The 23,507-nt window shown below is 38.4% G+C and overlaps 1 protein-coding gene across 1 annotated transcript; it reads left to right on the top strand.

The window, feature by feature from the left end:
* The first annotated feature begins 272 nt into the window (after positions 1-272).
* LOC128205988 (mucin-2-like) lies at positions 273-20,976 on the top strand. The gene is made up of 9 exons (XM_052908105.1): positions 273-387; positions 1,878-1,963; positions 6,976-7,047; positions 8,748-8,835; positions 11,267-11,512; positions 12,010-12,089; positions 14,310-14,403; positions 20,047-20,184; positions 20,783-20,976. Exons 1-9 carry the CDS (start codon positions 342-344, stop codon positions 20,890-20,892), a joined length of 960 nt encoding a protein of 319 aa, XP_052764065.1. The 5' UTR covers positions 273-341; the 3' UTR covers positions 20,893-20,976.
* Positions 20,977-23,507: the final 2,531 nt, after the last annotated feature.

Consider the following 23,507-nt stretch of genomic DNA (forward strand, 5'->3'; position numbering starts at 1 on the left):
AAGTCTCTAGTAGTTTGTAAGTGTCCATCATCTAAAAATAAAAGCAGCTTATCTGTGTAAAATGTTATTTGAAATCCCCATCTTGAACATTTAAGTACAGCATATATTATTAGCTTGCATTTGAAAGCATGAATAACAGAAATCGAATTATTTATTTCCGAATTTATTGTTAAACCCATCTTTTAGGACATGATATTTTACTGTGTAAGGTCAACTTATCTAGATCACATGTTGAACCCACATTCCAAATATTGAAAGATAAGGCTTACACAATAAGGTTTCATTTTCGTTCGTTAGTTATAGATATTATAACTACAATCATAATGTTATAACTATGCAAAATGAATTGGATATTTAGAACAATAATTTTCGCCGCCCTCTCTAGCGGTAAGCAACGCAAACATTCACACATTAAGACTTCATTGATACTGTGTTATATTGGTTAAGCACATTGGGTCGACTGTTCAGAACGTTGTTCAAGTTGATTATTGTGATTTATAAAACTTGATTTTTTGGTGTTGTGCTCATTTATTTAAAGTGACACTGTTATTCAAAATATACATACATAACAAACATCAATTTTAAATGTTAAATATTTAACTACTTACTAATAATGCATTTATGGAAACAAGATTGTAACCGTGTATCTAATAGCAGAAAGCGCAAAAATATTAAATGATTGGTGAATGCTAAAAGATTTAATGTGGTCAGCTATAGTCTCATAGGGTAGAAATACCGTGTTTAAAATGCTCATTTATTTCAAATTAAACTCGAAATCATTTAAAAGAACCATTTATTTATCCTTTTTGGAATATGAAAACAATATTATTAATTGTGGTAAATCTTAATTGGGAGTAAGAGTGCATCTTTAAATACAACAGGTTCTGCTGAATTAGATGTCCCTAATCTTGTTAAAAACTACAGATCAAAAGAGTTTCCATTAAACTTCTACAGCAGAAACTATTTGAAAGTTAACAACGATGACGTTAACAACGTTGTTAACTTTAATACACTTCTGAACAGTATACTGACCTTAAGTACACAACCTGTCAATATAAAGACATATTCAATATCCAGAATTGGAACGGTGGAACTAAGTCTTTCTCTGCGTTGTATTGAAAAGTATCACCCCCCAGAACCGAATACATAGGCTTTGACATTCGGAACACCTCGGCCATTTTCCACCGAAAACATCTTCGTATGTATGCCGATACATCTGTAGAAGTAGAACTTATAATTGTAAATAAGTTTTAATTCATTGTAGTGTTTTTACGTGTATTTTGTTTTACTAACTTTAAATATATTTCCAGTGAAGTGTTTTCTGCATTAATTAGTATGAGTCCCAAGAGTAAAGTCATTAATTTTAACTGCTAAATTGAAACAACTTCGCGATCTACTTGCAGCGCAGCTAAATGTAAAGATTTCTGACATAATAAACCGTCAATATACATCCGAGGTTGTTTCCGATGTGAAATGGCCGAAGGGTTCCGAATGAGGTTTTAAATTTGATATGGGGGATGGGCATCTTATTACAAAGGGCGTAAACTATCATCACATATTTGTTGCGTTTAAAACAGTTGTGGCAAACTCTGCATGCAGCGTCATCGACCATATTAAGGTCGGGGCAACCTCAAATCAACCTCGATTGACTGCGCTTTTAAAAATCTTACTCGTGGTTACAGTCGCGATGGCTTGGACGCGAATAAGGAACATCCTTGATGAATTGGGAAGAACAACACAACAGCAGTTTTAAAAGCGAACAGTTTTCTTTCGAAATGGAGCTAAACGACAATGCTACATACATGTACACATAGAGTAACTGTAGTTTGATCAAGTGTATGAGGAATTCAAGACTTATACTGTTAATCATTAAACAGGTATCTACGGCTTGGAATGCTACACGTGCGCGTCTGAGACGACGGCGGACAGCTGCACGCAACAGACAACATGTGCTTACGGCGAGGTAAGGAGAGACATTCCCAAACTGAACCGCGATCAATTATAGTATACATAACTGGTTATATTGTCACTTTGGTCACAAAGCATTTTTGAACAATGTGTGCATGCACACTAAATATTAAGTGCACATCAATTATCCCTGTGGTTCAACTGACCATTAAGTGCACATCAATTATCCCTGTGGTTCAACTGACCATTAAGTGCACATCAATTATCCCTGTGGTTCAACTGACCATTAAGTGCACATCAATTATCCCTGTGGTTCAACTGAACGTTACAGGGCCATATACCAAATATATAATTAATGATAACGACGGTAGCATTTATGTGAATTAATTGTGATGTGTAGAATATGTTGTGACCATGTGATCTCCCTCACAGGTGTTCGTCACATAGCTTGAACACCAAAATACTGCTCTTCGTTTAGATAATAACAATTCAAAAAATCATAAATATCTGCGAGTTTTATTAAAAGAGATTCTCTCTCTATATATGATCTATTCAGGACAAGATAAAAATGTCCAGAAACCCCCACAACAACAGCTGTTCTTCTTACACTTTCGCCCGTTTGTTTATTTGAGTTTATCAAGGTCTGCCCGTGCCTATTGGCTGCTCGCCGTGACGCCACCGTGGCCTAAATTGTTTTAAATTTCTATAATTAACATGCGATAGAAGTGACAGCATTTTGCAATCAAATTCAGACATTGGAATACTTCAAGAAACATAGTGAGATACAAGACATCCAGGTGCGATACCCTAGCTCTTTGCGAATTGACATCTTAGTTCTTTAATGTGCTCGGTGTAAAGCACCGATACACGGGATACAACTCCTGGGTTAACCAGTATTGAGTACACAAAATTTCCCAGTACAACCCTTTAAATGCCTTTAAATGCCGAGAGCTAGGCAAGGGCGCTGCTGGTAACATATTTTAACATCTTTCGGTTTTGACGCGGCCGGGATTTGAATCCCCGACCTTCCGCAACGTTGCGAACGCTACCCCGACCTTCCGCAGTCGAAGCGAACGCTCTACCACAGATCTATCGGACCGATCACTTTCGTTCGACATTTGACCGTCATCAATATATGACATTAACGTTGTAAAAATTGATTTCATTGGTCAGCAATAAAACAGTCGAACGAAAGCCGTCCAATTAAAACGCTTCTTACATCTAAGACAAAACCGAGTGGGCGGTCATGGCAAAACAAATGGTGATTGACAAGATCGATTCGGATAATCACGCGTCTTATTCATCGAGTTCGCAGCTAGAGGGATGATATTTCATGTTACTTTTTGTTATGCATGCGCAAAGTCTGCAAGTCAGTCTGAATTGAACGCGTTTTTTTTCTGGTGGGGGGGGGGGGTGAATATAGCTTGGTGTTTAAGGTTTCAAGAAGTGTAAAAATCATACGATTTAAGCAAAAAAAAAAGACATTGTCTAGGGCATCTGTTCTTTTGGGGGATTTCATGAAGTTTTGACTTTGTCTATTATTTCTATACATTGCAATGACATATAACTACCTTTTAAACAATTAAACCACAGCGTCGTATATTTATTGTCCATTCTGTGTGATAGACACATGTGGTCGCTGTGCCTTGAAATTTAAGTACATTTCCCTGGGGTTTTCTCTAGAAATATAGTGATTGCCATATTGCATAAGCCGCATGGCATTATGGCGTCATGTTTATTTCATCCTGCCCCCTCATTCGTCAAATGAAAACAACTTTTCAAATTGAAATGTTCTTGAACTTTGAATGCTTGTGCGCGATCTTGCAAATTTTAGAATCTTAAAATGCGATAATTTTACATGCTTCACGGAAATGTAAGTTCATGGCAAATTTGCACCCGAGCTTTATACTTAATGTACGTACAAGCCATTTGTTTCAAGTTTTTAATGGTTGAATGTTTGGTGCGAATTCCTCGGCTTGTCTACTTTACTATTTCCGTGTAACCATATTGTCTCGGATTCGTACAACAAGCAGTATTATTTCTATTGAATTATAAGTCCCTGTAATTTCATCTCGAATTCAAATAAGCAGCAGAGTCATTGCTATTGGGTTAGTCCCTGTAGTATCGTATAACAAGCAGAGTCATTGCTATTGGTTTAGTCCCTGTGGTATCGTATAACAAGCATAATCATTGCTATTGGGTTAGTCCCTGTAGTATAATATAACAAACAGAGTCATTGCTATTGGGTTAGTGCCTGTAGTATCGTATAATAAGCAGGGTCATTGCTATTGGATTAGTCCCTGTAGTATCGTATAACAAGCAGGTTCACTGCTATTGGGTTAGTCCCTGTAGTGTCGTATAACAAGCAGAGTCATTGCTATTGGGTTAGTGCCTATAGTTTCGTATAAAAGCAGAGTCATTGCTATTGGGTTAGTCCCTGTAGTATCGTATACCAAGCAGAGTCATTGCTACTGGGTAAGTTCCTGTAGTATCGTATAACAAGCAGAGTCATTGCTATTGGGTTAGTCCCAGTAGTATCGTATAACAAGCAGAGTCATTGCTATTGGGTTAGTCCCTGTGGTATCGTATAACAAGCAGAGTCATTGCTATTGGGTTAGTCCCTGTAGTATCGTATAACAAGCAGAGTCTTTGATATTGGGTTAGTCCCAGTAGTTTCGTATAACAATCAGAATCATTGCTATTGGGTTAGTCCCTGTAGTATCATATAAAAAACAGAGTGATTGCTATTGGGTTAGTGCCTGTAGTATTAGTATCGTATAACAAGCAGAGTCATTGCTATTGGGTTAGTGCCTGTAGTATCGTATAACAAGCAGAGTCATTGCTATTGGGTTAGTGCCTGTAATATCTTATAACAAGCAGAATCATTGTTATTGGGTTAGTCCCTGTAGTATCGTATAACAAGCAGAGTCATTGATATTGGGTAAGTCCCTGTGGTATCGTATAACAAGCAGAGTCATTGCTATTGGGTTAGTGCCTGTAGTATCGTATAACAAGCAGAGTCATTGCTATTGGGTTAGTGCCTGTAGTATCGTATAACAAGCAGAATCATTGCTATTGGGTAAGTGCCTGTAGTATCATATAACAAACAGAGTCATTGCTATTGGGTTAGTGCCTGTAGTATTAGTATCGTATAACAAGCAGAGTCATTGCTATTGGGTTAGTCCCTGTAGTATCGTATAACAAACAGAGTCATTGCTATTGGGTTAGTGCCTGTAGTATTAGTATCATATAACAAGCAGAGTCATTGCTATTGGGTTAGTGCCTGTAGTATTAGTATCGTATAACAAATAGGGTCGTTGCTATTGGGTTAGTGCCTGTAGTATCGTATAAAAAGCAGAGTCATTGCTATTGGGTTAGTCCCTGTGGTATCGTATAACAAGCAGAGTCATTGCTATTGGGTTAGTCCCTGTAGTATCGTATAACAAGCAGAGTCTTTGATATTGGGTTAGTCCCAGTAGTTTCGTATAACAATCAGAATCATTGCTATTGGGTTAGTCCCTGTAGTATCATATAAAAAACAGAGTGATTGCTATTGGGTTAGTGCCTGTAGTATTAGTATCGTATAACAAGCAGAGTCATTGCTATTGGGTTAGTGCCTGTAGTATCGTATAACAAGCAGAGTCATTGCTATTGGGTTAGTGCCTGTAATATCTTATAACAAGCAGAATCATTGTTATTGGGTTAGTCCCTGTAGTATCGTATAACAAGCAGAGTCATTGATATTGGGTAAGTCCCTGTGGTATCGTTTAACAAGCAGAGTCATTGCTATTGGGTTAGTGCCTGTAGTATCGTATAACAAGCAGAGTCATTGCTATTGGGTTAGTGCCTGTAGTATCGTATAACAAGCAGAATCATTGCTATTGGGTTAATGCCTGTAGTATCATATAACAAACAGAGTCATTGCTATTGGGTTAGTGCCTGTAGTATTAGTATCGTATAACAAGCAGAGTCATTGCTATTGGGTTAGTCCCTGTAGTATCGTATAACAAACAGAGTCATTGCTATTGGGTTAGTGCCTGTAGTATTAGTATCATATAACAAGCAGAGTCATTGCTATTGGGTTAGTGCCTGTAGTATTAGTATCGTATAACAAATAGGGTCGTTGCTATTGGGTTAGTGCCTGTAGTATCGTATAAAAAGCAGAGTCATTGCTATTGGATTAGTCCCTGTAGTATCGTATAACAAGCAGAGTCATTGCTATTTGGTTAGTCCCAGTAGTTTCGTATAACAAGCAGAATCATTGCTATTGGGTTAGTCCCTGTAGTATCATATAACAAACAGAGTCATTGCTATTGGGTTAGTCCCTGTAGTATCGTATAACAAGCAAAGTCATTGCTACTGGGTTTGTCCCTGTAGTATCGTATAACAAGCAGAGTCATTGTTATTGGGTAAGTGCCTGTAGTATCGTATAACAAGCAGAGTCATTGCTATTGGGTTAGTCCCTGTAGTATCGTATAACAAGCAGAGTCATTGCTATTGGGTTAGTGCCTGTAGTATCGTATAACAAGCAGAGTCATTGCTATTGGGTAAGTGCCTGTAGTATCGTATAACAAGCAGAGTCATTGCTATTGGGTTAGTCCCTGTGGTATCGTATAACGAGCAGAGTCATTGCTATTGGGTAAGTGCCTGTAGTATCGTATAACAAGCAGAGTCATTGCTATTGGGTTAGTCCCTGTAGTATCGTATAACAAGCAGAGTCATTGCTATTGTGTAAGCCACCGTGGTATCGTATAACAAGCGGAGTCTTTGCTATTGGGTTAGTCCCTGTAGTATCGTATAACAAGCAGAGTCATTGCTATTGTGTAAGCCACCGTGGTATCGTATAACAAGCGGAGTCTTTGCTATTGGGTTAGTCCCTGTAGTATCGTATAACAAGCAGAGTCATTGCTATTGTGTAAGCCACCGTGGTATCGTATAACAAGCGGAGTCTTTGCTATTGGGCTAGTGTCTGTGGCATCGCTTGATTTAGCTGATCACTTAGTTTTCTGTTTCGACATACAGTTACATTTGTAAGCTCGATATCAGTTGGTTATTATCTAATTCTAGGTGTGCATGCTTCAAATTCAGTCATCAAGGAGAAGAAACCCTGTGTTCGAGACGAAATGTGCTTCTTTAATCGTAAGTCCTTAGTTTGTGTTTGCTATGAGCGACCTAATTAAAAAAAGTCCTAAACAATCGTTATGTATTCTTATACGCTTGCGTTAATAATAACGATAATTTGTGATGTAATTGTTTGAGATAAAAAAGGGATTTAAAATCTCAAGGCATTTAATCTGATGTCATTAAACACAAGCTCATGCTTGGTACAATGTCCAAGTAGTGGAAATTGTAAGGTTAATGATATTGATATTGTTTTTTCGTCTCTTTGTTATATACTAGTATTTGATCAAAGTTATGATTGCTCATCGAGTGTATAAAAACTTTCTAAACGGGTAAATCAAGCAATTGTATTCGTATGTGTAGTACAAATTCTGACCGTTCCTATAACATATCGAGGTTTGATATGAACATATAATAGGAACGGCTTAGCCACGCCGAGAGCCAATAAGGAATTCTTCCATCGGGACGAATACACGTGAAATAGGGCGACATTTCGGATGATCCAACATACCGTACCAACCTAACTAACATGTATAATTGTAAATGCACTGTACGTGAAAAGAGGCGATCAGACGTTACAGAGTGACAATGTCAAGTTACGACCGTCAATTACGTATGACACATTTTCGTGAGAGGTTTACTTCCATGGTCGTATAATTTGCAAGTGAGAAAATTGGGGTAAAAAAACGTGCATGCTTCACCAGTTCGATTAAGATTGGTTAAGGGCATCTAACGGCCGTATAGTGTTAAGCGAGGGAAAGTGTTAACACCTGAGCGACGACGGACACGCGTAACGCGTTATGCACTTCGTCTCAGTGAGACTGGCAATGTGTTGTTTTCGCGGACGAGTCACTTTTTGTATTGAGATGTGTTATGGAAGTGGTGAATAAGAGACCAGGAGGGAAAATCGCAGGCGGCTATGTACGTCAATTGTAACGTTGGTGGCGGTGTTAGAGTAATGGTGTGAGGAGGCATATCTTAGTACCAGAATACCCCTCTAGTAGTGGTCGATATACATTGACAGCGCTGTGGTATACAAACTCGATATTTGAACTGCATACTCTTCCGGCTTTGAACGGTTTGCGCCGAGATCATTTTGTTTTAGCAGGACAACGCTTGACCCATACTTGGCGTAGATAACGATGAGCTACTCAGGTGAATTCACCTTCAATGTGTTGTCACGGCCTGCATTCCCCGCGCTCCCAGAGTCCTTAATATCAAGCACTTCTAGGACTAGATTTGGTGAGTGTCTTTGGCGGCCCACGTTATGTCAGTAACATGCCAAACTGATCACTGCCCGCATACTGGGGCGACGCCATTACCCAGTACCGGGACCAGCGGCTTTTTTGGAGTATGATGAACTTCGTGTGAATGGCGGACATACACTCTTTTAAGAGTGGGTGACTTAATGTTCGTATAGAAATGTTGAAAAAAGTAATCATTGTAATTTAATCTATCTGCTTACTCGCTCTGTTTCGTTATTGTGTAAATTTCATAAATACACAACTATAATAATGAACTTTATACTCTATTGTAGTTATAACAATCTTCACGTTCTTTGACGAAATAAAGAAGAAAACAGTGAAACATTTACGAGGGAATATGAACAGGATAGTAACGATCAATTGTTGTCATAAAGGCCAAGTTCACCTATGGTTTTGGTTAACAGGTTTAAGGGAACGTTATTTGATATCTAAACGCTGTTATATCAATTTCAGACATGCATCGATGCAATGAAATCTTTCGGCCTATCCGGTTCCGGGACGACAGGACATATGGTGGGAAAGAGAACTTCATATTATATAGGTATACTTCGGTTAAGATCAAAAACGTGAAAGTGGCCTAGAACTATTAAAAAGCATGGGAGATTCTAGCACACCGGATAGGCATTCTAGCACACCGGATAGGCATTCTAGCACACCGGATAGGCATTTCCTTTCTTATATCTGGCAAATGCTAATAGATAATTTCCCTTTACATAAACTTTACAAAAGTAAAGCTTCAAAACAAAACAAAATAACCCTTAAAAGACGATAGATTGTAGGAACTACTTGACGTATGCAGTGAATAAAAATTACTGCGCGTCATGGCGTCAGTAAACATCATCGAACGCGCTTTTTGGTGAAATGTACATAAAGCGTTTTTGTATGTCACTTTTCCACATAATTTAAGGTATGCTAAAAAATAATCAACCATGTGCGTCCGCTCACTACCAAATTGATAATATTCTATGTTAACAAATATTTCCGTAAGACGGAGTAACAAAAGTTTAGTTTTCACGTGATATATTTTTATTGCACGACAAGCGTTTCATACATTGGGTAAAATCACCGACGCCCAGCAATTTTAATGGGCCAGAGTCTGGATCATTGGCAATGTTTTTATTAGCCCTTTAAAACTGTATATATAGTGTTTACATAATTTCATAAGTCAATCAAATTAAGTATACATACGCACTGCAGCATCCGATGATTTTACGATGGCGATTTTTATTTTAAAACGAATATTGAAATCATGTGCGAATGTACGACAAAATGATAATCGTTGAACGGCTCGGGACACAAAACTGATTATGAAGTATTAAATTAACAGATGGATGTATAGAGAAATATTCTTTTTTGGTGTTCACGTGGTGAAATTTATTGCTATCTTACACTGTAACAAACAATTTTTCTCTTTTATAAGCCTTAAATTTGAATTGAGTTTCATTTCATTACACGTTTTTAGTAAACGCACTAATTTCTATGCCCACGTAACGTCATTTCGAAAATGACGTCGTTAAATTTGTGGCCATACCCTGGGCGCGCTGAAGTTCGATTTGAAATTGATAGCGGGCTATAATTTCAATAATATTATTATATAATATTAATTGACTGTTTTGAAACAGTGATTTTTTTGTTCCACTGATAACTCTCTATAAACCAACTTTACGTTATCATTCTAATTGGTTGTCTACATTGGTTTTTCATACTCACCTCCAAATAAACAATAAACTATTCATATGATATGAAAATATTAAGTAGAACTTTCCACAGAAGTTCCTGGGTTCAATTTATATTATACAAATGTTTTTAAAAACAGACACAAAGTCTACTTTGTAGGTTTGATTTGAGACTTTGTGGATTTGATATGTTTTCAATTTGTATTCAGTATCAGAATGAATTAACCCCAGGGTAACAAACATTCCTTGAAGTGAAGTCTGCATGATTTCATTTAATTTGAAACCAATCTGTATTGTTCTTACATTTATTTCATATTACAATCCAAAGACAAAATGGCTCTCCAGTGATTTGCCAAACTGATAAAATAACAAGTTCTTTATTATATATATATAACTTTGGCTACATAGTTGTATAATAGAAACGATAAATAGCTTAAAATGGTAAAATTGCATTGTGCTTATAATTAGAATATTGTTTATGTCTGCTTTTTCATTTCCATCTAGTGATATAGAGGATAGTTGTTTAATTAATTCTAAAATCGTAATGTATTTCACCGGATGAGCACTAAAATGTATTTTACGTTGCCACGAGTGAAATAATAACATTTGGGGTTCACGAGATGGTTATTATATCCATAAATAAGGAAATAAAATGACAGTTAATTGTAGTTATTCAGAAAAGCGCGCCAAACTGTATGCGAACGTAACGTCATTTCGGAAATGACGTCCTTGAAATTGTGTCCCAGTCCCGTACGCGCTCACGTTTTATTAGACAATTTAATTATTCTTTTATAAGAATCATATAAGCTTTATTATGAAACTGACAGTTTTCCAGCTTTTGATATCAGCAGAACGTTTAAGGTTTCTACCATTTTGTTTCTCTCAAATAAATTAATTTTACGTGAACACGTAACCATACAAATTAAAAACTAAATGTTAGTAGTGCAACAAAACATGATGTCTTTGTATATGAGTGGATTTGTAGAAGGCCTGCAACATTCTTCATCAGAAAATATCTTATAACAGATAACTGATGCTGATTTATATACGCATTAAATTGTTTAAGAAGCTGGTAAAATTTTAAACAGTTTCAAAAATGGATGGGCAAATGTGCTTCTTAGTAATATTATATAATGGGACTCTCCAGGAAATCTCACTTTAAACATAATTTGCCGTTTTAACGCTTGATGTATTTTAGCTGATTTAAATTTACTGATATACATTCTTATAAAAACAGTCCGAATGAGGCACATTATCTAGACATATTCGCTGTCATGCCATATTTGTTGTTTTCAGGTGGCCATTGCTTGCTGCAATGTTGTGGGGAGGACTTATGCAACAATGGATGTAACATGACAGATCAAGCAGTGCCCAGACCACCAACGACGGTCTTAACGACGCCTACAACTACAACAACAACAACAACTACTCCAACAACAACTCCAACAACTACACCAACAACTACACCAACAACAACTTCTACTACCACTACGCCGCCAACAACCACTCCGACGACTACAACGCCAACTACGACAACACCAAGTAAGAATTCAATACAGCCTTCAAATGTTAATCAACCACAGCCAAACTATATGTGTGGTTTTATTATAATTGGTTTGGATTGAATTAATACACAATGCCATTGTATGATGGGTTTCAAAAGAAGACGGTTGAATATCGGATGCTGCGGTTAGTTTCTAATGCTACGAGTAACTCCCAATCGTACGGCGAAATCCAAACGTAGCTAAATGGCTCCCAAAACATCTGTGTAATCGTCGAATACCTAACATAGTACCAATAAGATTTTAAAAGCCAAAAGCATTCGAAGAACTTAAAACGCCCAAGAAGCTTAAAGTATTCAAATTGCTGGAAGTATTATATCGTCTAAAAGTGTTCTATTCCAACGGCTAAAAGTATTATATCTTAACAGCTAAAGGCCTTTGAAAGTCAACAGTATTCAAACAGCTGAAAGTATTCCAATAAGTATAGTATTCCAACAGCGAATGGTAGTCTTGTTTTATGTTTTTTTTGTGGAACAGGTTGTGAGCATGGCCTAGACTACTTCCGGGGCTCGTGTTACTCCTTTGTTGACAGAGAAATGGACTTCGATACTGCCAAGGTAATATATCCAATACAAGTGCTGACACAGCGACAAACTGTCAATAACTTGATTTCGACGTAGTGCTCTATGAATGCACAATAGAAATCACTGAGGTAAGACGTCTTATTGAGAGTTCAACTGCATACTGTTTTATACAATACTGATCAATTAAACACAGAACCGACCCTTCTGCTTTAAAACATTACCAGTAACATTATAATGCATAAGAGACTACAGGGACAAGCCCAGTAGCCAAAGTTCTTACGATGATCATCCTTGAAACCTTAAGGTTCTACGCATGAAAGACGCTTCACTAGAGACTCAGTGTCACAATACTATATGAGGAATGATATCACATTCATTATGATAAATATTGGGGTTACTGCACTTGTAACGGTCATCGATACCGGAGTTCATTTGGGGGTTCAAACTACCGAGTACCATACCCCACACTTGCCCCAATATTGGGCGGTAACGTGTTAGTACGGTCAGAGATACAGGAGTTCATTTGGGGTTCAAACTACAGAGTACCATACCTCACACTTGCCCCAATATTGGGCGGTACCGTGTTAGTACGGTCAGCGATACAGGAGTTCATTTGGGGGTTCAAACTACCGAGTACCATACCCCACACTTGCCCCAATATTGGGCGGTACCGTGTTAGTACGGTCAGCCATACAGAGATTCATTTGGGGGTTCAAACTACCGAGTACCATACCTCACACTTGCCCCAATATTGGGGGTTACCGTGTAAGTACGGTCAGCGATACAGGAGTTCATTTGGGGGTTCAAACTACAGAGTACCATACCCCACACTTGCCCCAATATTGGGCGGTACCGTGTAAGTACGGTCAGAGATACAGGAGTTCATTTGGGGTTCAAACTACAGAGTACCATACCTCACACTTGCCCCAATATTGTGCGGTACCGTGTTAGTACGGTCAGTGATACAGGAGTTCATTTGGGGGTTCAAACTACCGAGTACCATACCTCACACTTGCCCCAATATTGGGGGTTACCGTGTAAGTACGGTCAGAGATACAGGGGTTCATTTGGGGTTCAAACTACCGAGTAACATACCTCACACTTGCCCAAATATTGGGGATTACCGTGTAAGTACGGTCAGCGATACAGGAGTTCATTTGGGGGTTTAAACTACCTAGTACCATACCTCACACTTGCCCAAATATTGGGGTTACTGTGTAAGTACGGTCGGAGATACAGGAGTACATAAGGAGGTTCAAACTACCGTGTACCATACCTCACACTTGTCTTAACATTGTTGCACGCCTTTGTACGGTCAGCGATACAAGAGTTTATTGTGGGTTCAAACAAACGTGTATCATTCTTCACACTTGTCCCAACATTGGGGGTACCGCCTTGGAACAGTCAATGATACATGAGTTCAAAAAGAGTTCAAACTACTAAGTACCATACCTCACCCTTGTCTCAACATTGGGGTCACCGCTTTGGAATGGTCAGTTATGCATGAGTACATTGGGGGTTTAACTACTTAGTACCATACCTCAATTTTGTCCCAACATTGGGGTAACCGCCTTGGAACAGTCAGAGATATTGGAGTTCATAAGGAGTTCAACCACTGAGTACCAAACCTCAATTTTGTCCCAAAATTGGGGTAACCGCCTTGGAACAGTCAGAGATATAGGAGTTATGAAGGAGTTCAACAACTGAGTACCATACCTCAAGTTTGTCCAAACATTGGGGTAACCGCCTTGGAACAGTCAGAGATATAGGAGTTCATAAGGAGTTCAATTACTGAGTACCATACCTCAATTTTGTCCAAACATTGGGGTAACCGCCTTGGAACAGTCAGAGATATAGGAGTGCAAAAGGAGTTCAACTACTGAGTACCATACCTCAATTTTGTCCCAACATTGGGGTAACCGCCTTGGAACAGTCAGAGATATAGGAGTTATGAAGGAGTTCAACTACTGTGTACCATACCTCAATTTTGTCCCAACATTGGGGTAACCGCCTTGGAACAGTCAGAGATATAGGAGTTCATAAGGAGTTTAACTACTGAGTACCATACCTCAATTTAGTCCCAACATTGGAGTAACTGCCTTGGAACAGTCAGAGATATAGGAGTTCAGAAGGAGTTCAACTACTGAGTACCATACCTCAATTTTGTCCCAACATTGGGGTAACCGTCTTCTGCGTTACAGGAGAACATAAGCGGTTCAAACTACTGAGTACCATACTTTACACTTGTTTCAGACATACTGTGAGAGACAAAACGCGTACATGGTTCGTGTGGAGACCAAGGAGGAAAACGACTTCCTTGCAAATAAAATAAGAGAACTTCGAAGAGGTAATTTGTTACAATGAGAAAAATATATCAAAGGTAACGAACGTAAGATCTTAGTTAAATTTATAAAGGACAGCAATTTAAATGATTTTAATTGATGTTTGTCATTTCAGCATGATCAAACATTTGACATCGAAATGATAGTTTCTTATCGGTGCTCCATGTTAATTGGTTTTATAAAATATATTCAGAAGGTGGCTTTAAACCAGAAAACATTCGGCAGTTCGCAGACTCTTACAGACATTGGGTGGTATGATGACTTGTACAGACACTGGGTAGTACGCTGACTCTAATAGACATTGGGAAGTACGCAGACTCTTACAGACATTTTGTAATACGCAGACTCTTACAGACTTTGGGTAGTACGCTGACTTTTACAGACAATGGGTAGTAGACAGACACTTACAGACATTTGGCAGTACGCTGACTCTTACAGACATTGGGAAATACGCAGACTCTTACAGACATTGGGAAGTACGCTAACTCTTACAGACATTTGGTAGTACGCAGACCCTTACAGACATTGGGAAGTACGCAGACTCTTACAGACATTTGTTAGTACGCAGCCTCTTACAGACATTGGGAAATACGCTGACTCGTACAGACGTTTGGTAGTACGCAGAGCATTAAAGACATTGAGAAGTACGCAGACTCTTACAGACATTGGATAGAACGCTGACTCTTACAGACATTTGGTAATACGCTGACTCTCACAGACATTTGGTAATACGCAGACTCTTACAGACATTTGGTAGTACGCAGACACTTACAGACATTTGGTAATACGTAGACTCTTACATACATTGGGTAGTAAGCAGACACTTACAGACATTTGGTAGTACGCTGACTCTTACAGACATTGGGTAGTACGCTGACTCTTACAGGCATTTGTTAGTACGCAGAATCTTACATACATTGGGTAGTACGCAGACTCTTACATACATTGGGTAGTACGCTGACTCTCACAGACATTTGGTAATACGCTGAATCTTACATACATTGGGTAGTACGCTGACTCTTACATACATTGGGTAGTACGCAGACTCTTACAGACATTTGGTAGCACGCAGACTCTTACAGACATTGGGTAGTACGCTGACTCTTACAGGCATTTGTTAGTACGCAGAATCTTACATACATTGGGTAGTATGCTGACTCTTACATACATTGGGTAGTACGCTGACTCTCACAGACATTTGGTAATACGCAGGCTCTCACAGACATTGGGTAGTACGCTGACTCTTACAGACATTTGGTGGTACGCAGAATCTTACAGACATCGGGTAATACGCAGAATCTTTCAGACATTGGGTAGTACGCTGACTCTTACAGACATTGGGTAGTACGCAGACTCTTACAGACATTTGGTAGTACGCTGACTCTTACATACATTGGGTAGTACGCAGACTCTTACAGACATTTGGTAATACGCAGACTCTTTCATACATTTGGTAATACGCAGACTCTTACATACATTGGGTAGTACGCAGACTCTTACATACATTGGGTAGTACGCTGACTCTTACATACATTGGGTAGTACGCAGACTCTTACATACATTGGGTAGTACGCAGACACTTACATACATTGGGTAGTACGCAGACTCTTACATACATTGGGTAATACGCAGACTCTTACATACATTGGGTAATACGCTGACTCTTACATACATTGGGTAGTACGCAGACACTTACATACATTGGGTAGTACGCAGACTCTTACATACATTGGGTAGTACGCAGACACTTACATACATTGGGTAGTACACAGACTCTTACATACATTGGGTAGTACGCTGACTCTTACATACATTGGGTAGTACGCAGACTCTTACATACATTGGGTAGTACGCTGACTCTTACAGGCATTGGGTAGTACGCTGACTCTTACATACATTGGGTAGTACGCAGACACTTACATACATTAAGTAGTACGCAGACTCTTACATACATTGGGTAGTACGCAGACTCTTACATACATTGGGTAGTACGCTGACTCTTACATACATTGGGTAGTACGCAGACTCTTACATACATTGGGTAGTACGCTGACTCTTACAGGCATTGGGTAGTACGCAGACTCTTACATACATTGGGTAATACGCAGACTCTTACATACATTGGGTAGTACGCTGACTCTTACATACATTGGGTAGTACGCAGACACTTACATACATTGGGTAGTACGCAGACACTTACATACATTGGGTAGTACGCAGACTCTTACATACATTGGGTAGTACGCTGACTCTTACATAAATTGGGTAGTACGCAGACTCTCACATACATTGGGTAGTACGCTAACTCTTACAGACATTTGGTAGTACGCTGACTCTTACAGACATTTGGTAGTACGCTGACTCTTACAGACATTTGGTAGTACGCTGACTCTTACATACATTGGGTAGTACGCTGACTCTTACATACATTGGGTAGTACGCAGACACTTACATACATTGGGTAGTACGCTGACTCTTACATACATTGGGTAGTACGCAGACTCTTACATACATTGGGTAGTACGCTGACTCTTACATACATTGGGTAATACGCAGACTCTTACATACATTGGGTAGTACGCTGACTCTTACATACATTGGGTAGTACGCAGACTCTTACAGACATTTGGTAGTACGCTGACTCTTACATACATTGGGTAGTACGCTGACTCTTACATACATTGGGTAGTACGCTAACTCTTACATACATTGGGTAGTACGCTGACTCTTACAGACATTTGGTAGTACGCTGACTCTTACATACATTGGGTAGTACGCTGACTCTTACATACATTGGGTAGTACGCTGACTCTTACATACATTGGGTAGTACGCAGACTCTTACATACATTGGGTAGTACGCAGACTCTTACATACATTGGGTAGTACGCTGACTCTTACATACATTGGGTAGTACGCTAACTCTTACATACATTGGGTAGCACGCTAACTCTTACATACATTGGGTAGTACGCTGACTCTTACAGACATTTGGTGGTACGCAGACTCTTACAGACATTGGGTAGCACGCTAACTCTTACAGACATTGGGTAGTACGCAGACTCTCACATACATTAGGTAGTACGCTAACTCTTACATACATTGGGTAGTACGCTGACTCTTACAGACATTGGGTAGTACGCTGACTCTTACATACATTGGGTAGTACGCTAACTCTTACAGACATTGGGTAGCACGCTAACTCTTACATACATTGGGTAGTACGCTGACTCTTACAGACATTTGGTGGTACGCAGACTCTTACAGACATTGGGTAGCACGCTAACTCTTACAGACATTGGGTAGTACGCTGACTCTCACATACATTGGGTAGTACGCTAACTCTTACATACATTGGGTAGTACGCTAACTCTTACATACATTGGGTAGTACGCAGACTCTTACATACATTGGGTAGTACGCTAACTCTTACAGACATTGGGTAGTACGCTAACTCTTACATACATTGGGTAGTACGCTGACTCTTACAGACATTGGGTAGTACGCAGACTCTCACATACATTGGGTAGTACGCTAACTCTTACAGACATTGGGTAGTACGCTAACTCTTACATACATTGGGTAGTACGCTAACTCTTACAGACATTGGGTAGTACGCAGACTCTCACATACATTGGGTAGTACGCTAACTCTTACAGACATTGGGTAGTACGCTAACTCTTACATACATTGGGTAGTACGCTGACTCTTACAGACATTGGGTAGCACGCTAACTCTTACAGACATTGGGTAATACGCAGACTCTCACATACATTGGGTAGTACGCTAACTCTTACATACATTGGGTAGTACGCTGACTCTTACAGACATTGGGTAGTACGCTGACTCTTACAGACATTTGTTAGTACGCTGACTCTTACATACATTGGGTAGTACGCTGACTCTTACAGACATTGGGTAGTACGCTGACTCTTACAGACATTTGTTAGTACGCTGACTCTTACATACATTTGTTAGTACGCTGACTCTTACATACATTGGGTAGTACGCAGACTCTTACAGACATTGGGTAGTACGCTGACTCTTACAGACATTTGGTGGTACGCAGAATCTTACAGACATCGGGTAATACGCAGAATCTTTCAGACATTGGGTAGTACGCTGACTCTCACAGACATTTGGTAGTACGCTGACTCTTACAGACATTTGGTGGTACGCAGAATCTTACAGACATCGGGTAATACGCAGAATCTTTCAGACATTGGGTAGTACGCTGACTCTTTCAGACATTGGGTAGTACGCAGACTCTCACTGACATTGGGTAGTACGCTGACTCTTACAGACATTTGGTGGTACGCAGAATCTTACAGACATCGGGTAATACGCAGAATCTTTCAGACATTGGGTAGTACGCTGACTCTTACAGACATTGGGTAGTACGCAGACTCTTACAGACATTGGGTAGTACGCAGACTCTTACAGACATTGGGTAGTACGCTGACTTTTACAGACCTTTGGTGGTACGCAGAATCTTACAGACATTGGGTAATACGCTGACTTTTACAGACATTTGGTGGTACGCAGAATCTTACAGATATTTGGTAGCACGCTGACTCTTACAGACCTTTAGTGGTACGCAAACACTTACAGACATTCGGTAGTACGCAGACTCTTGCAGACTTTGGGTAGCACGCTGACTCTTACAGACATTTGGTGGTACGCAGACTCTTACAGACATTTGATAGTACACATACTCTTACAGTCATTAGGTAGTACACAGACCCTTACAGATATTTAGTATTACGCAGACTCTTAGAGACATTTGGTAGTACGCAGACTCTTACAGACAGTTGATAGTACGCAGACACTTACAGACATTTGGTAGTACGCTGAAACTTACAGATATTTGATAGTTCACAGACACTTAGAGACATTTGATAGTAGGCTGACACTTACAGTCATTTGGTAGTACGCAGACTCATACAGACAGTTGAAAGTCACAGACACTTACAGATATTTGTTAGTACGCTGACACTTACAGATATTTGATAGTTCACAGACACTTAGAGACATTTGATAGTACGCTGACACTAACAGTCATTTGGTAGTACGCAGACTCATACAGACAGTTGATAGTACACAGACACTTACAGACATTTGGTAGTACGCTGACACTTACAGACATTTGGTAGTACGCTGACACTTTTAGTCATTTGGTAGTACGCTGATATTTACAGACATTTGATAGTACGCTGACACTTACAGATATTTGATAGTACGCAGACACTTAAAGACATTTGAAAGTACGCAGACACTTACATACATTTGGTAGTACGCTGACACTTAGAGACATTTGAAAGTACGCTGACACTTACAGTCATTTGGTAGTACGTAGACTCATACAGACATTTGATAGTACGCAAACTCTTACAGACATTTGGAAGTACGCAAACTCTGAGAGACATTTGATAGTATGCTGACTCTTACAGACATTTGGTATGACGCACACTCTTACAGTTTTTTTACACTGGCACCTAGAATTCCGATATATATTAATAAATGATTAACTGCTCATTTTGGAGGATTTGAAGTACTCTACCTCAATGATTTACCCTATAAGACGTCTGTGTGACAGCTCTGCAATTTTACCTTATATCTTCCTTCATAACAGCTCTGTCATTGTTTCAGGCTATCTGATGTTTTGGCTTGGTATCGACGACAAGCTGAATGAAGGGGTGTGGCAATATGTAGGGACTAACATGACGGCTTCTTTCACAAACTGGGCTCCCAATGAGCCCAACGGACAACATACCCTGGATGGGGATGGTGCGTTCACATACTGTATTCGAGTATACTAAGTTATATATGTTGTTGACGCTATTTCGTTTGCCACAATTCAAAGGCGAATAGTGAATGATGTAACTGATATTTCAGGTTCAAATATAACAAACCATATTAAAGTCAAATATCAGCCCCAATCTAACCTCAAATAACCACATAAAAAAGCTTTGTACGAGTACATGTATTAACAAAAACACTTCTAGGTTTTTATTCTTTGTAAAAACACATTTTGTCATAGATTGTTTTGATAAACACATTTTGGCAACAAATGTTCTTGAGTAAGTGCCAAATTAACCGTTTTCTAAGATGACTCAAAAGAATACAAAAACATATTTTAATCAAACATATAAGCAAGAAAAATGACATGTTTAATATATGCATACAATTTTATAAAGGTCAAGGTGCCCTTGAAAAAACTTGGTAAATAAATAGATGTTTTACTAATTTGAAATTTCTCTCTAAGATATTTGTGAATACTGTCCCGAATGTTTGTATGATTTCCAACGTGAACAGAACAGACACGTGCATTTTGGTTCGAATGTGAGTCAATGGTAACAGTAATGTACTTTTCGTTTATTTATAGATTTTACAGCGGACTGTGCCATTATGTCGCCGTATGTGAAATATCAATGGATGGATGAAGGCTGCTCCCCCTATGAAATGGCCGAGCCCATTTGTGAAAAGAGGCATTGAATTGTACACGGTGGATTCATTATGTATTCGGTGCATGAAATTATTTGATAAAGAGCAAATAAATATGTCTAAATATTCTGAAAAGCCCGTAAGGAAATATGTTATCTGGTCCCACTTGAGAAATATATTCTATAAAGGAACCAGAACGGCATTCAGAAATGTCTTCACGTTTGATGTTAACAAAATGCGCACAAATCCAATGTCTTCACGATGTCAGACGTCAGATGAATGACACGTATTAATGGCAAGAATAATACGTCTGTGAATGTTAGAAGACACTTTGTGCACCAATAGCCTGTATATTAGTTCGGCTATGTTTGTGAAATCTATACAAACACTATGCATGTAAGCATACTTTAAACTTTAATCATGGACACGAACTATTCTCAAGATAACCTGTTTTATCGGTCAGAGAACTGAGGAGCAATCGCTTTTATTTTATCTCCATCTTCAAAAACACTCCTAAAGGAAAATGAACGGCTTTGAACCTTTTTTAAAATAATGAAATTATTATTTTGACATTATTAATTCAGTAAAATAAACGTATCACTTTAACCTTTTTTCAAAACGAACATGTCACATCTGTTTCAGCAGCAGTATTTTGTAAATCTAGTGTAATGTCGCCATGCGCCAATACTCCAAGGAAAGAAGAAACAAACAAAGGAATATAATATTCTTAGCAGTAATGCAATAGTTCGTCGATCAAAACTAAGTTTTAAGCATATGCAGAATAGACAACGGAAAAAGTAAATGTTGCTCTGATGATCGAATATAATCGTAAATTGATTCGTTGGGCGTGAAATTGGCGACAATCGATTGTTTTGGGTTATAATCGATCATCGATTCAACTGGCGTGTTATTTTTTCTTTGGGACGTGTTCACTTGTTATCGTTAACATAATTGTCGAAAATAAAAACAACACAAAATCAATTCAAGCATGCACATAATATAACCATAGTTATGAACTACTTGTTATTGTAAAATAATAAAACTACAATTATATAGGGCATTGTCATAAACCAACAGCACTATCGATAATCGGTTACGTGTGTGGAAGCTATTATCGATAGTCAATCTTGAACCGATTCCATACAGTCACTAGAACTAGTTAAACCTAGATATTAAGTTTCTATAAGTAAATCAGGTCATTTAAGGTATCCGACATACAAAGATGTTTATCGCTTTATCGCGTCACTGGTTGGACTATTCTGGTGCCCGGTAACCTACATGATGTTGGCATAATTTGAAAGGATATTTAATGCATATTTTTAATATGTTAAATAAGTCACAAAAAATCATAATGGATAAAGTTATAAATAGTTATATTTTTAGCCTTTATTTCACTGAAATCGGAATATTTTGCAATATTTCAATCTAAAGTATGTTTCCAGTATAAGTTACACACACTTGTTCGTTATCTACTCATAATGCCGTTTTAAATGATAACACAGCAACATGAGGTCAGCAGGCATCAAAGACGAATATAATTGATGTATACATCTGGACCGGGTTTCAACATAGGTCAAAAGGCTTAATATCGTAACTTTCTCTGCGTTACTCCATTTTTTTTGGCGTAAGCTGCGTTTCCAAAAAAATATCGTACGTGCATTTATTGGATAGATTGCTGCCTGTAACTTTACATTGAACCCGATCACTCTTAAAGCCGCACTCTCACAGATTGAACGTTTGACAACTTTTTTTTTGTCTTGGAACGAGCCAATTTATGCATGTAAATTAATCGTATAAGACTGCCGACCAAAAATTAGATCGAAGATTCTTATATTGTCTTATAGAATGTTTATGATTTAATGGGACAGCCCTCGTAAGTTCAATAAATAATGTTTTTAATGCATTTTTCTTAAACCTTTAGTATCGCTTTTAGCTATTAATTTTGCTCATTCAAAGACAAAAAAAAGTTGTAAAAATGGTAAATCTGTGAAAGTGCAGCTTTAAGGTGACAGAACATGACATAAATTTATTTCAGTTAAAACATTCAACATAATAACTAACATTAAAATAGATCAACATGACCCTTGATCATTTAGCAGCGATAAGTTAACGACTAAGATATCTTATTGGAACGGGGCCCTGCAACCTGAACATCACACGGGAGTTAGCTGATAAGGAGAGAACTACTTATGGACTAGAAAACAAAAGAGTTCATGACCATATACAACTATACACGCATAATCGACATCGGCAAGTGACCTTTATCATAAGATATTAAATATTTGTGGACATCAATGTCAGCTGGAAACGCTAATTTGTTTGTGTTTGTAGTTTTGGCAACGGTATTTCAAGGTATATTTTGAATTTGTTTTTGAACAATACAAACGAAAAATGAGATAAGTAACAACGACGATTATTGAAAAAAAGAATAGCACTTAAGCCATAAAATGTCGGTGTTGCACCCTTTATTCATGTCTGAAATAACTTTTGTCACACTTTCGTTTAGTTTGTGGCTTTGTGATAACAACAGCAGCTAAATGAAGATAACGTTGAAACAGTTTCCCTCATGTAATTATTGGTTATTGTGCAACATTAAGTGATTGTTTTGGTAAATATAAATTATTGGATAAATTTTGACTTATCAATCAATGTTATCGTTTATTTTG

This window comes from Mya arenaria, chromosome 10 (genome assembly GCF_026914265.1).
Source record: "Mya arenaria isolate MELC-2E11 chromosome 10, ASM2691426v1".
NCBI classification, from domain to species: domain Eukaryota; kingdom Metazoa; phylum Mollusca; class Bivalvia; order Myida; family Myidae; genus Mya; species Mya arenaria.

Coding starts and splice junctions, on each gene's coding strand:
- LOC128205988 (XM_052908105.1), top strand. CDS start 342: ATGAATTGGATATTTAGAACAATAATTTTCGCCGCCCTCTCTAGCG. Junction 14,404..20,046: donor AATAAGAGAACTTCGAAGAG/GTAATTTGTTAC, acceptor TCATTGTTTCAG/GCTATCTGATGTTTTGGCTT. Junction 20,185..20,782: donor ACATACCCTGGATGGGGATG/GTGCGTTCACAT, acceptor GTTTATTTATAG/ATTTTACAGCGGACTGTGCC.